Here is an 18,804-nt window from a genome sequence, read left to right on the forward strand (position 1 = left end):
TCCTCTGCTTTGAAGTGGGTCCCTAACTCCCAAAAAAATTCATGATTCGTTCCTTAAAAAATGGAAATTGCTTGAAAAAACTAATTTCATTTTAAGTGCTTGAAAACCTTGAATATTTGGAAACGTGTGGCTACAAACCTTAAATTTTAAAATTTCAATCAAATGGTAGAGGGGGGAGGAATGCCAAAATATGTCAAATTCAGCTCCTTGCCACATCCTGTATTAAAAATGTAAAAATCATGGTCCTCACGTTGGTAACATATTATTTCAAGTAAATTTTTGTGACTCACATATTTCATATCTTGCTATTGATTCAATCCCGAATGCAGTATTTTGGAAATTCTTTTGTATTGATTGCTTTTATCTTACTTCTTCTGCATATTGTCTATATGTTTAGCACGAAAAAAAATACACACTACTTCTATTTCTATTCGTTTTCTGCCCCACTTGCAACTGAAGAAAAGTTGTTATGAGAAATCTATGTTTTCTTTTTTCTTTTAAATTTAAAATAGCTATTTCTCACAAAGTTAGAACAGGACTGTAAAAATTTACAATCAAGTACTAAAATATCAGAGACTGGAAAGTACAAATGAAGTGCATTAAATAATTTTATTTATTCTAAAATCCTTGAAAATAATTAGATAAGTCTTTGAAAATCCTAAGCAAAATGGGCTCCAATTACTTCTACTGCATATTGTTAATCTGTTTAGCCAGGGAAAAAAAATGTTACACTACTTCTATTCCTTTTCTCTGTTCCTTTTCGTTTTCTGCACTACTTATAATTAAAAAAAGGTTGTTGTAATGAGAAATCTATAGTTTATTTCTTCTTTCAAACTTAAAATGGCTGTTTCTTACAAAGTTTGAACAATACTGTACAACTGTATAATCTAGTTATCAATTGCTATGTCTATCCAGTTAACCTTTATAAATCTTCAAAATGCAGAATTTTATATCCATTTTACAAAATGTTCTCCGGGGAAGAAGCCCCTGGCCCCCTAAAATTGGAGATATTCTATTTCCCACTTAAAAGGGATCCCTGCTTCAATCTCTTGATACCAACTCCCTCTCTTAAGGTCAATTCAAAAAGGACAGCATGAAAACACACATTAATGAAAACGACACACAAAAAAGTAAAACATGGACTTATGCAGCACAGGAAACAGACAAAAACATGGGAGTGGGGGGGCAATAAAAATGTTGCTAAAAAAAAATCCTGCCCCCCCAGGAACTCAGTCCTAAATCCGCCTAAGATTGCTTAGCACTCAGTAAGCAAGAAACTGTTTTGTCAAAACCTACCCTGTTTGGAATAATTTAAATACTGTTTTCCTCTCTTTACTAGTATGGGAACGGTGGTTGAATTCTAGGAAAGGTTTTATTCCTAAATTCCTCCTGTGGGGGGACTGCGCCACTGCTTCTACCTTGTGTTATCTCACAATTAGAATGCAGTTTTTATATACCTTGATATAGAAAAACTCGAATAAAACTAGTTTCCTTTTTTGAAAAAACAAGTATAAATTAGCGTTATACTTGGGTGCGTTGAAAATATGAGTATCACTGCAGGCAGATTGAAAACACTCTGTTTTTTTTTGGGGGGGGGGGGGGGAGGGGGCTAAATAAAATATCATTATATGCTGGTTTCTTGTAAAAGACAGTATCGTTATACACATGTTTCACTGAAACCCTAAATGCAAAAAGTTCAGGATCTACCTTTCCATTTTTAGAATTTAAATTCTCTAGTTTTAACTGAAAATCAATTCTAAGTGTGTTTTTGTAATTGCATAGTTCAATGAAGTAAATGTTTTGCTGAAACTTGAATGAAGGGAATTACTAAAACTGAAATTTTTGCTTCCTCTAGTTAGTTATTGCACAAAAAGGTGATGAAGCTGTGAAGAATTTGAAATTATCATTGATATCTTTAGAAGAAGAAAATGTAGCATTGAGGAAAAGAATTTCATCTTTAGAGTCCAATTCATCTGAAAAGAATACCATTGCTCAAAGTAAAATTTTTGTTTTTTCATTTTTAAATTGCAAAAAAAAAAAAAAAAATTAAAGCTTGAAATTTATAAGCTTTAATGAAAGAAGCCTTTAAATTTTTTAATGAAAACTTAATTTTTATAGTCATATCTGTACATTGATATATTTTTTTCAGAAATTACTGACCATATATATATTATAATTTTCTTCAGTCTTTTCATTCCGCTTGATCACAAATATTATAGTAATTTAATAATTTAGTTCATTATAAGGCTGTGACCAATAGGGTTTCCTATCCCGATCCCGCATTATATTTAGCGGGATTATTCTTGCGGGATTTTGCTCTCAATCCCGCGAGATTTTAGATCCCACAGATTTTTTCCTATTCAAATGTTTTCCAGCTTTTGCAGCTCATAAAATGACAGTTTTCACAAGCATCATCTGAAGTTTTAGTTCCTCCTCATATGTCTGCGTTTCTCTCCTCAGTGAAACACGTGCAATCGCTGACTCACCTTCCCTCCCCCCTCTTTGCTTTATTTGTCACCCAAGGTCTAAGGATTTCGCAAAATGAAAGGAAACGATGTGGTTCCATCTATTAGCAGCATTTTCAACTTTTTTTTTAACTTAGAACTTTTTTTTTTAACTTGGAAAAAAGAAAAAAAGAAGAAACTGTATCCGCCTCACCGGCAATTTTTTTACTTTTTTTTCTTGTATGCGCTGCAGCGCTTATTCCACAAAATACAGTAGCTGCTTTTAAATTGTGCTGTCTAAGAAAAAAACTTCACTCCTGGCACCAACAACATAGGATGTGACCACTTAAACATTAAACTCGGTTTGATAAAAATATTTGCAAAAGCTCTAGACAAAGGTGCTGCTGGATGTAGGGGAAAGCAAGCCAAGGCTCTTGCCTTAAAGCAAGTTTGGGGGAGGGGGGGGGGCAGTTCACCTTATTTCTGTTTTTTCCATTGCAAGTCAACGTAAAAACTTGAAGAAAAGTGGGTTAGGGCAGCAGTTTCAAAATTGTCCCAGCTCAGAGAAATCAAAGTCTACGCCTAGACCACAGAAGGAAGGGCTTTTTTTGCATCTTAAAAGGATCAAATTTAAAAGTTTAAGTGAGGCAAAGGTAAAAGAACAGGCAAAAAAAAAAAAAAAAAATGCAAGTGAGGTTGGCATTCAAATCAGTGTGAACTTCCCCTGTGCAGGGTATCTGCTACCATTTTTCAAACCCATGATTTTCCCTGACTTCTTCTTGTAACTTCTCATACAGGAAACAATGCAATAGTTTTCAACGAATGGTATTGACTTGAGTTGACACAGATGCAAGTGGATAAAAATTTTTGAACAGACATTGTAAAATGACCTGTGCAAAATTTTTCAACTTCGCAATCAAATATAAGAAAGGCTTAAAATAATAGCTAACACAAAATTATTAATATCCATATTATAAACAAAAACGGGCAAGTTGTGTAGAACCAAATGCAATTAGATTTTGAATTGTGTAAGAAATCTTAACTGATGCATAAAAAACAGCTAAAATGTGTACATTTTATGCCTAATGTTTAAAATGTGTTCAGTAAGCATGATCTAGAACTCAAAATGCCAGACAAATTATCACTTTCTTTCATTTTTGAGCATTTTATTACTGAAAACCATGCCTTTTTCCTTGACAAATTTTGTTCATGGTCAAAATCCATGACTGTCCATGATTTTCTAGACGTGCAGATATCTTGCATGTAAGAGGTACAGTAGAGTTCCAATTATCCAAGTTAATGTGGATGATGACTAACTCGGATTGAATCGAAAAACCCCTACAATAGTTTCAAGAGTTTGGGACTGAATGAAAACTTTGAGATAAAGGAATATTCAAGTTATAAGCTTCGAGTTATCGCGATCCGATTGTATTTGATAGCTTGATTAAAGCAGAGACTCGGATAATCCCGACTCTTCTTCACCTACAAAAGGGGTATGCAATGGACTTTTTGGTTTTGATATTTGAACTATGCATGTTGTGTTTATCCAAAATCCCATGGTTTCAGCTGAAGGACAGGAAAAAAGAAGTTCAAATTTGTTACACAGTGTAATTATTAACTATTTAGTATTAGACATAGTTAAATACAAAACTGACATTTAGTTGACTACCTTTGACCTATTCTTGTTTGATATTTGAGCTACTAAATTCAAACAAGTGATAATAAGAGTCATTGTGATTTATTTGAGCAAATAAATTCAAACTAGTAATGATAAGAGTCATTGTACTATTATATTTATAAATCATAATTTTATACTAGATCCGAAAAATCAAATTTTTACTTAGTAGCCAGTGACTCTTTTGACTCACTTGCCATTTTTCTACAAACTTAATGAGTTAGTGGAAGACATTCTTTTCGTTTAAGAACCTCTTTTTGCTAATAATGAACAATTGATTGTTACTAAATTATAATAAATAGACTCATATTTTTGTTCTTGAATGGTTAATTACGTTTCTTTTTAGATGCAGAAAGCAATTCTAACCAATCTGATGATCAAGAAAAGGAATCTTTGTTAAGTCAAGTATGTACATATTTAATGCATTATTTCTTTACAGGAGATTTTTAACATGCATGATAATCTGTAAAAATAAGAAAAAGTTTTAGGTATTATTTAAATAAATCTGGAAGCAATACATTTCAGGTAAATTAGAATTAAAGAAAATAATATAAATAATAGAAGCATTGTTCCATCCGTTCAAAAATATGTGAAATGAATATCTATTGCTAAATCTATTATTAACTGCATGGATGTTAACTTGGTGGCCAATTAATGTTAACTCCGTAGCCAGTTTAAACATCTTTTGTAGCACAACTGCTCTGAAAGAAAATGTGCATACTTGTGTGCATAACTATCAGTTTTTTTTTTGCAAAGACTTACCGTTTCATCTTTTGTTTCTATTGTTGGTTAAAGTTCAATCTCGTTTCTCGTGTTGGCTCAGAATTTTGAAACACACTATGGCATGCGTTACTCTCAACAAATAAGTCATGATTAGAGAAATTCAAAGGGAAGGATTCGCCGTTACTCTCTAATGCTTTTATTTTGGTCTAACAACTGAATTAAGCTTAATTTAATTTTGTGTTTTCTTTCTAACAGATTGATTTCTTGAACTCCATAATTGTTGACATGAATAAGAAAAATGAAGATCTGAGACACCAGTTAGAATTACAAAACACGTGCTGGGATGAAAGTGATATCAACCTGTAAGTTTGTTTTGAAAATATTTTTTTTGTGATAATGAAGAACTGCCTGTAACTGTAGTTGACAGGGAATAGATGCTAATAGTTTCTCACTGCTTTTTTTTTTCAATGAAAAATCTCTTCCAGAAGTTTATCTTAAACTTTTCATATTATTTCATTAAATATTCTTTTTCAAGTCATTAAAGGAAGAAAATTTGTTTGACACATGTAGTTGAGGCCAAGAAAGGGCAAAGGTAGACCTGTTTCTGACAGGTATAAAGTAAATACTCCTCAGGCAGCAAAGTTTAGGAGCATCAAATTTAGTTAGTATCTTGCAATATGTGGTTTTAAACCTATGCCCACGGCCTGCTCGACATCTCTCTTCCTCTCCAACTCGGAAATAGTCTTGGGCGAACAGGATGCATTCTACCAAATACAGTGTCTTTTAATAATTTGTAGTTGTTTCTTCAAAACTGTAGGCCTTGGATAATAACTTTTTAGATTTATTTTTTGTTTCCTTAAAACGTCACTTTACAGAAAACAAATTGAGGACATTGCTGATGTGAAATTCTTGTGTGTGTGTGTGTGTGTTTTTAACACTAGAAAGACGGCGTTTTGCATATACCTAGAAAGACGAGCAGCGGTCACTTTGACCGCCATACATAAAAGATTGGAAGTTTCCTCCTTTCGAGATTTTTAACCGTAGAAAAGATTTGTTTCATCATATCAGAGTTTAATTTAACAATTTAATCGTAATATAGTTTGCAAATAAGTCTCAAGATAGCTTTTTTTTTTAAATTTTATGTTCGATCAAGTGAAATACACATGCTTTACACAATTAGCATTGAGAAAGAGCAAATTTGTGCAAAAAAGAGGAAATTTTCTTAGCATGTAATAACTAACAAGTACTATAATCAACCATGCATGTGGTTGGTTTAAAAAATATCTTAATATCGCAAGATACAGTGCATTACTATTTTTTACAGTATTTCGAAATACTTATGTTATCGCGTCACCTGTAAATTAGCCATTAACAGTTTTTTTTTTTTGGCAATCAGAACAAATGCTTGTAGTTTTATTTCCGCATAATTTGATTTCACACTATTTTAATTTTTTTTCCTGGAGTAGATACTTATTTATATGCAGGAAAATTGATCAGTGGAGGTGACTTGGAGGAAATTGAAGAAATAGGAGTGCTGTTTTTGAAATGTTCCCCTTTTTTTCAGCGTCGGACCCTTTTCCCTTTTTCTTTCACTACTTTTTATATTTTGAGCATCAGTTTTCATTAGCGAGGTTTCTTCTGATTCTGACTCAGAAGAACAATCCTTTTCTGCAAATCTAGGCTCCGAAAAATATTCGCAATAATCTCATGAAAGCAAACTATTCTCATCGCTAGGAATATAGTTCCCTTCAGATAAGTCAGACTGTCCATTCGAACCATAATCTGTTTTAGATATAAATCTGCAACAGTTTCAGGAGTTAATGTTCCTATAAGTTTTGCTTGTCAACGGTTCTTCTCAACATCATGAAGATAATTATGTGACTGAGCACTTCATTATCACCGAAGAAAATAAACGTCGATGCTTCAAGCGAAACTCATGTTTTGGTGCACAAAACAATTCCAGCAAACATTTTTGGAATTCACCTGTTTATATTTACTTCTTTTTAGACCCAAAGTAATTTCACGTGTCCAGTCACATGCTTTTCAAATTTACCTTTCTCAACTTTGCCCCCTGTGCAGATAGCAGAAAACTGAAACCATGCAACCAGCAGGTGTTTCGCATTTTCCTAACAGTTCAAAGAATTAAACCTGACCAGTAGGTACTATTCAAGCTCAAAAGAACATTACTCACCCTGACAAGTAACAATAGTCCATAGTACACACAACTGATAAGAGAAAAAAGAAGAAAAACGGATGCATAAAGCAAGGTTCATTTAGCGGTCAAAATGACCGTAGTCAGTCTTTCTAGGTATAAACATTTATAACGACTATAATAATAATCGTAAAGGGAAAAAAATTACTGTTGTAAGATCTTAATAAATAGTTAGGAAAAGTCAATGAAGGAAAAAGAGTTTGGTAATTCAACGCAGCAAATATGAGCATTTGAAAATCGTTTGCGGTCAAAATGACCGCTTCCGTCTTTCTAGTGTTAAGGAGTGATTTTTGAATTAAATACAGTCTTCTCTGGAGAAGTAAAATTTTCTTAAAAATTACTAAAAAGGAAGTTTATGAGTTTTAGGGACTGTGTCTTGTACTAATAGGTGATATGAAAGATGAAATAAATAAATGAATGAATAAATGAACAACTAACTGAAGGAGTGTATGACTCAGCAGGTAACTAAATGAATCAAATTGTAGTCAATAAATAAATGAGTGAGAAAATTGAGTGAACAAGAGAGAAAGAATGATCAAATAAGTGAGTGAATGAGTAAATGAAGGAAACGAATGAGCTAATACAGCGACTCCCGCTACAACGCGATTCGACTTACGCGAAATGACTAATGTGAGTTTTTCCCGAGTAACAAATTTTAGGGCGAACACGAATTCCTGGTCCGCAAGACGAATTTTTTTGGAAGGAAGTATCGGTTTTGTTATTGGGTCCTAAATATTGATTTCATGAATATATATTTCCCCCATATTGCCACTGATAGCCGAAGTTCCCTTCACCATACTAGTCCACACATCACTTTGTTAGTGCATCAAGTAACCACTTGGCGTCTTTCTTTCTTTTTTCTGTCTAAATATTAAGGTTGATGAAATAAAATGGCACCTTAGTGCACTGTTTCATCTAAAGTTTGTAAAGATGGAAAGAAAAAGAAAGTTTCTGGCAAAAAAAAAGCTCAAAAATTCGATATGCTTGAACAACTAAAAAGTATGTCGACGGTAGTACGACAATAAGTATAAGTGATGTACATACCTTACGTACGTAGTTTTATTTTATGTCTTTCCCTGCCATTGATCATTGTGCCTTTTAACAGTCTTTTATATTGAATGAAGCAGCTTTTTTATTTTTTTAAGTACAGTAAAAGTACCGTTTTTAATTATAAGAAACTTTAATATATAGTTGAGGAATGCTTTAAAGCAGTTTGAGGGGTGTTTATAAGTGTATAAAAGAATTTGTGTGGTATGTTTAAAAAAAACTTGTACACATACCCTTTTCTACAACGCGAAATTTCGACTTACACGAGGAGTCTTGGAACGCATCCCTCGCGTAAGTTGGAACTCGACTGTAATTAAATTGAGTAAACATTTATGCAATAATTCAGTCATACATTTATCCACATGTTTATACATTTGTTCACTCTTTTCAGAATTAGTTCCTCATAGCATGTAGAGTAAATCTAAAAAGTCCCCTAAAGATCCCATGTGAGCTTCCATCCAAAATGGTGGATCAAAGATGGCTGCCTAGTACTTTTTGTTTTCCTTATAACTCGGTCAAGGATAAAAATTTTCCAGTTCTAAAAAAAAAAAAAAAAAAACTGTAGGCTCTAGAAGTAATATTGTTTCGATACATAACTAGAAATTATCAATAAAAAAGTTCAAACAATTGCTTTGACATCAAAAGCTAAAATTTCTATTTTCTATGTAATATGCAGCAGAACAAATAAGCTACTGAAGTAAAAAAAAAATATGGTATTCTTTTTAAAATATGAACTACAAAATGATTGATTGATTCCATTCATTGAATAATCAAGTAGCTTTTATTCTTATTTCTGAAAGAATTCTTGCATTTCTAGCTTTGGAATGAGAATATAATAACAGAAAAAAAAGTGACCTTATAATGAATTTTCAAAAAAAAAAAAAAAAAAAGCAGAATATTATTTATTTAGTACTTTAAAAACTGACATATAATATCTTTTTGAAAAGCATGTAAAATACATAAAGAGAAGATGGTAATGTCGGTAAAAATATAGAAAAAAAAAGCACCAACTTTCAATATCGCCATCCTCTTCGAAACTGTGCACAGAAATTGAATTTTTACATGTTTCACCTAAACAATGCATCCAAAACTTGGAACATTAAACGTCTGCGTTTTCATTGGCATCTAGCTCACAGTCTCACATAATTACTGCTAATTAGAGCAAGCGGATTGAAACAAAACAGCTTCCTTCTGCCGCCAGCTAGAGAACAAAAATTACCTATTGGGCGATTTTGACTCAATTTGGCAACACTGCAGCCTCATAAATGCTCTGAAGAAAGGACGAAGCAAAATGACCAGTTGTGTTTTGGCATTTAGGACATAGCTTGTATGAATGGAACACTTTATTTGGCTACTTTTCTAGAGAATCTGATAGTTTTTTTTTTTTTTTTTTTGAGGACTTTTTTCTAAACAAACTTATGATTTGATTGAAAAAACAGTTTCAAAGCAAACCGTAAAAATCAGGGATCTATCCGTAAGTCTATAAAGTTTTAAAGACATCCGTAAAAGTTGGCTAGCATGTTAAAGTGTTTTCTTGCTCACTAAACAGCTTTTGGAAAAAATCACGGTTTTACGCAATAGTAGTTTAAAGTGATTCCATCTCAAATGTTACATACCTGCAAAAAAAAAAGTATGATGCTGTGTTTACTGTTTTTTTTTGTCTAAAGCAATAAAGCATGCTTAAAGTTTGAAAATATTTCTTCTAAATTATGAAAATTTAATGATGTATCACATTGCTTATATTGTTGTTACATCACCACGCACCAATGTAAGCGAACTTTTTGGTAAGAAAGAGCATTAAATTTAGATTTTAAATTGATAGCTAGAACATTTTTTTTTTCCAAATTATCATTGTGTCACTCAGGGCCGGATTTGGAAATGTGGAAGCCCCGGGGCAATGAAGGAGTGGAGGCCCCCTAATCAGGGTTCGAAAAGATCATCATATTTTCGAAAATATCCGATACTTTGATATATATCCGAATATTTTGATATAGGTATTGTGCATTCATGAGGAGAAGACACTTTGGAACGCCTTCCCGAAAGCATAGCTAATTTTAGCGCGGGGGTGCAAGCGCTCGCTTGCAATTGAGACAACCCTAACTTTGGCGGGCATTTAAATTTGCGAAAATGTCTTTGTGTTCTTTCCTTTCGTTTCTAGCTTCACGTAATTGTTGTCTACGGGGAATCTTTACCTTTTAAACTGAAAATTTCAGAACTATAAATATTGCATTTACAAAAAAAAAAAGTGAGGTATTTTGTTTTCTGAAAGAAACATTTCTTTTAAGGAAAAACTTCCTGAATTTTGAACGATATCCTTTTAAACACTAACGTCCTATATTCGAAATTGCAAGTGTGCTGATGAAAAAAAAGGGGGAGGGGGACAGGAAAGTTTCATTGCCACACAGACTGTGGCATTGAAATGCTTAAGAGTTGCGTTCTTTTTGAAGACTTAGTATCTATCTCTATGGGGCTGATCTATGGGGGATCTTTGATGCATCTGTATGGATTGTACGAAAATTGAGATCATATAAAGTGGGTATACAGTCAGTAGATCTACAGTAGCAGTTACTTTTAAAAAATGCTGAAAACATTATTCAAACAAAAGTTGCCCCCCCCCCCCCCCCTAAAAAAAAACCTGGTTGAACCAAAGGCGGGGACTGGCCAATTGTTCCAGAAAGGATTCACATGTGAGAAATTAAAGTAAATAAGAAAACAATAAAAAATCAATCTGAAATATATTAATGCAATTGACTATTAAAATCAAGATTATTTATCTAAGTATTGCATGAATGTTAATGTTTAGAAATATGTAATAATTTTCGGTGCGTTATAAAAAATGTTTTGGTTGGAATACTGTTTTAAAATTAAAGGTTCATCGGTAGGGCCGTCTTAAGAGATAGATGACATCTACCCCCAGGGCGAGTATTTGCCAGCACTGGGGGGGGGGGGGGGGGGGGTTGGCTAACCAACTTCGTTTCTGGGAGGGGGGGCAGAACGAAGACTTCAGTACACAGTAGCTTAACGTCCACACGGATTGTCCATAAAGGATGTTACACTTCACTTTACCCTCTCCCCTCGTCACATCTCACGCAATGTTCGATGAACATGTTGCTATAACGAACACTTTTATTTGGACCAAAATGTGTGAAGTCATATTTCTTGTAATCCCCTCCTTCCCCCTTGAGATTAACTGTCAGAAGTTCATGAACCCCGAACCCTCCCTCCCTACCCCTTTCAAGGGTGACATCATTTGTAAACGGTTCCTTAGGTTTGCTCTAAGTCACCAAAATCGCACTAACAATTGTTTTAGGAGAAAATACTGGCTCCCCCCCTCCCCCCTGGATAGCGCTAGTCACAATTTTTTTATGATCATGTATGTTTTTAACAAAGAATCATATCGCACTCGGCAGGGAAAGTGACACAATTGAAAATTTGGGAAAACCGTACCGGCTATTGATTTGAAATCTAAATTTAATGCTCTTTCTCGACACAAAAATCGCAAAGTTAGCTCGCCTAAATGGTGCGGGGGAGGGGGGGGGGGGCAATGTGCGATATGTTGAACAACTGAATAAGTTGACTATAGCAAAGTTTCTTGCTAAAAATTACGCCTTTTACATTCAGAGTCAAGGACGGATCAAGACTATTCAAGGAGGGGGGCGATTGATTTCACACCCTTACCCTTTTATAAATTCGCAAACCTCTTCCCCCCCCCTTCCAAACACCATGAAAGATCGTCCCATTTCAGTTATTTTAGGAGGGGGGGGGGGACTTCCTTTTCTACAAAATTGCGGAGGGGTGTACCAAACCCCATCCCTTACCTTAACGCCATCAAAGGTGTCCAATAATAAAAAGTCTAAATAAATTTCTCTTTTTTTTGGGGGGGGGGGGGGGGGACTTCCATTTTTGAAACTTTCCTGAGAAGAGCCCTTGAACCATAACCCTATTTAATATCACTAAAATCGTCTAAAATTGAGTTTTCGGAACTTTGAAATACTTCCTATGTAAAGTTCGGATCCCTATCACTAAAGTGTTAAGATATGTGCTATAATTTCATTTTCCAGACAGCAAGAACTTCGTAAAACTATTGAAGATAGGTTAAAATAATCTCCAACTTCAGTATCAAAAACATGCGGTGGAAGAGTTCTGCATCTCGACTCAAGGAAAGGACGATCGCCCCTCCCTTGTATCCGTCCTTGTTCGGAGCTGTACTAGAATACGGGCAACAAACTTTTGCCTATTTTATGATCCTTACACGTAATGCTGTTCTGTAAAAGTACTGGAAGAACTGAATTACTTTTAGAGTAATCGAAAAAACCTTGAAAAAAAAAACATATACTTTTTTTCTTATTTACAAAAATAAATAGGTCAAAACAGGAACATCAAACGTTGTTTCAGGCACTTATTCAACTATTCTGTAGATAATCATAGTGGCATGTGAAAAGCTTTAATTTTTGTTTTGTTCCTTTTTTCATTTCTGAAGAATAAAAGCCATATTGAAAAAAAAATAGTACTAAAGTATTGAAATGTGTCACACAAAGTGCAGTTTACCTACTGTGGCTTCCAAAATTGTTGGTAGATTTAAATGTGTGTGGTTAAAAATGAAGTGCCTAGGAATTGAAATAGTAGTTCAATACTTTTTCATACTGTCTCTACATGATTACATCAACCCAACATTTTTTTGCAAAATATTGACTGTTTGAAATGGGCCAAAAATGAGATGACAGAGAAATATTTTCAGAAAAATTCGAAATTAAAGTCGTCTGTCGTTTTCTTTGTTTATTATTTTTCAATGCAGTGATAGTAAATAAATAGTTTAAAATTTTAGTATTAATTTTTGCTTGTTTACTTCACAAACTCTACGTAATTATTTTCAAAATGGCTCGAATTTGCAAAGTAACAATAAACGCTATTCGAAAATGTATTAATTCTTCATTATATTCGAAGTAAAACAGTTCGAAATATTGCAAAAGTAGTTCATTTATTCCATACTACTGTGTAATACTTAAAAAAAAAACACTTTAAAGAAGAAAATTGGATCGAAAATAAGGTGATAAATGGTTGACCAACAAAGTTAACAAAATGCGATCAGAGATTTATAATTAGAAAATGCGTGAAAAACCGACGTTTGAGTTCTGTGAAAGTTTCAGCATAATAGAATGAAACATTTTCGTTCCAATTTCACCCGTAACTGTTCACCGTGTTTGCAGAAAATGTTTAGTTAGTGTGAAAAACAGAAAGTTTAGGATTTCCTTTGCAAAATCAATGTTAAATTAACCCGAAACGTGTAGATATACACTGCAAATCTTAAAATACTTTTAAGTCGAACAATTGTTTTTGTAGCACACCTTTTTTTCGAGAGAGAAAGTGGGAGATGATTTCTGAGAAAATTATACAAAACTCATCTTCTTCCAGTGCGATAACGATGGCCAACTGGCAACCTTTCTCAGTGTTGGTATGAAGCCTCATCCCCAAAAGACGCATATGGAATCTTCCGATACCACGTGTTGGGGGTGTGGCCAAGTCTCAACTGCTGAAAAACAGACATTATATATCCGATATTTTCGACCCGTGTTAGGATATTTTGTAAAAATTTTATTGTGGGGGGCCCCTTTGTTGTGGAGGCCCTGGGGCAGTGGCTCTGCTTGTCCTTCCTTAAATCCGGCCCTGAATACCAGTCTTGACCAATGCTTTCCAAGTGCATAAAATGCCGTCAATATAAATGTTAAAAAAGGTTGGTGATAGACCACAACCGTGACGAGACGTATGCCCTGGTTGATGTCTATTTTCATTGTGACCAAATCCAGCCTTGCTGGTATTCCACTCAACATGACAACTGTAATTAATACATTAATGTTTGCTGATGATTTCATCATTATCTAACCGAATGAAGATGACCTACAACGATCCCTTTACACACTACAAAAAATATGTCAAACCAAACTTTCCCAATAAGAAAAATATGCATGTTTTAACACTCTAAGATATAATTGAAAGCTAGATAATGATAATAAATTCTCTTCATGACTTGAGCCGCTTTTCTTCATTTGTGGTGTCCTTTTCTTGGAATTTTCGAAAACTGCACGAATTCTTAAATTGTCCTTTCTGACCCAGAAAAGTTATTTTGTCCTTTTGAGTACATTATGAAAAGTGCTTGGTATTTTTTTAAAAATTCTGTTATTAGCACAGGTAGCTGGCTGGGAAAAATTTCTTTGGTGGAATTTAAGTTTCTTTATTTTGTGTGAATATGCTAATCAAGATGTTTCAGATTGTAAGATTGTCTATTAAATTATAATGTTAATCCATTTTTATTATACATATATGTATATATATATATATATATACACAGTGTGTTCCGTTTTAACCTGCAAGACCTCTATTTTTGCAACTGTTCGCTCTAGATGCATGCTTCCAATTGCAAAAATGTTCAAAATCAGATGCGGAGTTAAGATAGTAAAAGTTTAAAGCAAAAATAAAAATGAGTCCAGGAATACAAAATTTAATTTTTTATACGGGCTCTAGGTCCCCTAACTTATATTTAGAGAAATGATCTCAGTTGAAAACAATTACTGACACAAAAAACTTGACATTTGTGCGACCAAAACTCAAGGAGATATTCCAAATCAAAGTTTTAAGGAACTATACAGAAGATAAGATTGGAACTTATCGCCCTTTCAGAAGAATGACAGGTTGTCAAAGTAAAAAAAAACCAAGGTATTTATATTATTTATTGCTATTCAAAAATTCATGCAAATATTATGCCATGATACGCAAAAACACACTAAATACCTCAACCAATTTGAAAAGCCCCACTTTATGCACACATACAATTTTAAACCTTTGTTAACTGCTATATTCCCCCCCAAAAGGTGTTATTGATGGCGAGTGTAAAGTGGTATAAGTCACAAAACGGTGTGTTTCATTTCATATCTCGGTGAATCTTGGTCAAATATTGATTGTACTAATTTCAAAATTTTTGTGTTGGAATTGATTTTCAATGAAGATAATTTCCCTAAATATAAATGAGGGAACCTGGGGCTCATATAAAAAGTTACATTTTGTATTTTTTTACTCATTTTTATTTTCACTTCAAATTTTCAATATCTTAACTTTGCATCTGATTTTGAACATTTTTGCAATTGGAAGTATACATCTAAGACTAACGGTTGCGAAAATAAAGGCAAGGTTCATACTCTTCAAGACAAAATGAATTTCAGGAGTTTTCAGGAGTCAAAAGCAAAATTTTCAGGAGTAGTAACACGAGCGGTTTTTACAAGAAAATTAGTTTCAGTAACATTTAATCTACTTTGCTGTCAAATTTAATCGATTAGTTTTTTTTTTTTTTTTCACACACTATTCAATCAAAAAAAAAATTAAAAATTGGATTCAAAATGTTTGAAAATAACAGGAATACACAAAATATTAGATCTATCGACATATTATCAGTACTAAATATACTACAAAATAGCAATAGCACTACTAATTAGCAATATAGAAAATATGCTTAATAGCTGTTGCTGTTAACACAAAAACTAGCACATGCTCTTAGTTCATTCTCTAGTGGCAGTTACAATCGGTAACCGTAATGGGCATGTTTGAACAGAGTAACAGGTCAGTCGGTTCAAACACACCCCATGTCTTTGCGAAAAGCACTGGGTGATCTGTATAATACGAGAATTTTGATTGGTTGCCAGCGATTCAATACGGCTGCCTAATCGATTGTTGTTGAAAATTATTTTCAGGAGGAGAGAAGAAAAATCAGGAGGTTAAAACAAAAATTTAGAAGTTTTAAGGGCCCTTAGAAGAAAAAATTAAATTTCAGGAATTTTTCAGGAGGCGTACAAACACTGTAAAGGGTTCGCAGGGGTTTGCAGGTTAAAACGGAGCACCCTGTATATATATATATATATATATATATATATATATATATATATATATATATATATATATATATATATATATATATATATATATATATATATATATTGAAGCAACTTGAAATTAGCAGCGTTAAAAGTTGGTCCTCCCCCCAATAACTTTTATCTGATGACGCCAATGCTTTTTATGCTTTACTTTCAGAAGAAACTAAACAAGCGAGTTTGTACAGTAAAGCCTCTGTAAAATAAAGGACAAAAATTTAAAGAAAAAGAAAAAATTGCAGATACTGCTGTTTACCTTCCCTGGATATTGCTATTTCTATTACATGAGTACATGCACAAATTATTTTCAGTTTTTAAGAGGTATCAATTAAACATACAAAGAAGTAATGTGGTTTTTTTTTTTTTTTTCAGCGACTCTGAACAAAGGGTTTTTGTTTTTTTAATTATATTGATTTTATTGTGAGTGCCATCTAAAATTTAAATCATGTTTGATATCACCATCAGTAAAACTTAAGAATAAATATGTTTTCCAATCTATGCCTCCTCTTATGTTCACCTGGGTGAATCATTGTTATTATATTGTTTATATTTTAGCTTGATTTCAGATTGCATTGGTTTGGAGTTATTTGCTGTTTGGAGCTATTTTGCCGTATAAGGGCCAGTTTTGCATTTTGCCGATTGCCAGCAGAATTTCCAAAAGGGGAGGGGGTTTTTTTAATATCATTTTTATTAGCTACATCTGCCAACACGAAATGTTTGAATTTTACTCCTTCATTAGGAAAATGCCATGAAAAACTACCATTTACAGTTCACCACAGTTCTAGGTGCTTTTGTAAGAAACAGTTTTGTGTTGATCATCAGATTGTTTGTATCAGATTTGAGCATATTATGTTATGTATCATTCCACAAATTCATAAATCATATTTTACAGCTTTGGGAAATCCTCGATTTTATGCATGTAAAGAAGGGATGCGATTCATTGGCAATAATCGGCCTACATTTGCCAATTAATCTTGGAAATTATTGAAATTGCTTAAAAATTTCTAATTTTCCAAGCATTTTTTGAACAAGAAACCAAGATGAGTAAATTTATCAACAATAAATGTAGTTTTCTGTAACATGAAGCATGAAAGTGCACTGCCTAAAATAAGGACAAACAATTCAAAATTTGCATAAAACTGAATGAAGTATTGAAATTACTAAACCCTAGCCCCTTTTCTCTACACCCTACCCTTAGCTTGGTGCTTAAGATGGTACCTTTTAATTTGCATTAAGAATAAAAGTCTTAAAATTACTGGTTACCAACAGCTAAAAAAAGTTAGAAGTGTCTGCTGAAAACAGGCAACTAATATTTGAATTTTCACGTCAAGGTAATATGATGTAACATTATTAGCAATAATAATATGAAAATTAGTTCACAGAAATTGGATGCATTTTTGAAAGAGTATTTCAGTGAAAATAATAATAATGGTGAAATTGTGGTATTAAAAATAATCATGATCATTAATTTGCTTATTTGGGCATCTCTAATATAAATATAATTTTAGATATGAGTTTTTATAACATAAATCATTAATTTAATGTTTTGAATTATTATTGCATTAACATGGCATGGTGCACATGTAGCATTTCCATTTTTTTCCCCCTAACATCTTGTCTCATGTAGTAAGTGGAATGTGTGCCCTTTTAACTAATAAGTTTTATTTTTTACTGTTATTATTGAATTCATACTGGTATTTAATCACTTGAAGCTGTGTGCATTGATGTTTAAATATTTCCCCTCAAGCTTTAGATTAGAATTTGAGTGTAATAAAATGTATGATTCTTTATTCTGAAAGTTGATAATTTACATTTTCACAGCAATGTTGAAAAGAAAATAGCTCCTCGGGTTTTCTGTGATATTTGTGATAGGTTCGATCTTCATGACACAGATGACTGTCCCAAGCAAGAATCCTTCTTAGAAGATAATCCTAGTCCCAAACCACACGAAAGCAAAAAAATGGAAGAACGACCCTACTGCAATAACTGTGAAATGTTTGGCCACTGGACTTATGATTGTCAAGAACCTGAAACATACTGATTGCTCAGAGTTATTGTATTAACATTGTGTATAGATAGGCAAAATAGCTTTAAATTTATTGCAATATTTAAAACTTTTACATTATTAGGAGACACCACAGCACAACTACAGTAAATTATTTAACTCATGTTGGTTGTTTCGGGAAGTTTTAATATGCAGAGCTTCTTCCTGTACATTGTTTTCATGTTGCAGAAATTCTATCCAAATTTGATGATTGTTGTAAATCATAGGCTGCTATATTTATTCTATTTTTAAATGTACTATATAAAACTGTACAAATTTATATATTAAATTATTTTATCCATTACATGTGTTTTCACTTAGTAGAATTTATTAGCCCAGTTAAATGATTAAATAGCATAATTAATATTTTGTGTTGTATACAGCCCTCATTATGAAAGTAATGCGCGTTCTCTAAGAAAAACAGATTTATTGATCGTACTTGTACAAATGTTTAAAGCAGCTCTTTAAAATACTTCCCTCCTGCATCAATACACTTGCAGAAACTAGTTTGCCACACCTCAAAGGCACCCGAAAATCCTTGACGGGAATGCCTCTCAGGAACGTTGTAATATGGTTTTGGATATATTCAGTAAGTTATAGTAGTTCAGTAAGTTATATCATGTATTTCTGCCTTAGCCCTATAGCCAGGGCTAAGGCAGAAATACATGAAATATACTGCCAGCTCAGTCAATTCCAGCTGAGAACTGCAGTTTTGTTCTTATTAGCACTCCTTAGCCCGGCAT

The 18,804-nt window shown here is 33.2% G+C and overlaps 1 protein-coding gene across 1 annotated transcript in view; it reads left to right on the top strand.

Annotated features, from left to right (window-relative positions):
- The window catches only part of LOC129221288 (CAP-Gly domain-containing linker protein 1-like), a gene marked incomplete in the record, with an annotated part of 104,066 nt that extends 85,701 nt beyond the window's left edge, over window positions 1-18,365 (top strand). Inside the window, 4 exon segments of the mRNA XM_054855746.1 lie at window positions 1,856-1,997; window positions 4,466-4,524; window positions 5,098-5,204; window positions 17,839-18,365. Of these exon segments, the coding sequence (XP_054711721.1) occupies window positions 1,856-1,997; window positions 4,466-4,524; window positions 5,098-5,204; window positions 17,839-18,058 (528 nt within the window).
- Between the last annotated feature and the right edge of the window lie 439 nt (window positions 18,366-18,804).

This window comes from Uloborus diversus, chromosome 4, assembly GCF_026930045.1.
Source record: "Uloborus diversus isolate 005 chromosome 4, Udiv.v.3.1, whole genome shotgun sequence".
NCBI classification, from domain to species: Eukaryota; Metazoa; Arthropoda; class Arachnida; order Araneae; family Uloboridae; genus Uloborus; species Uloborus diversus.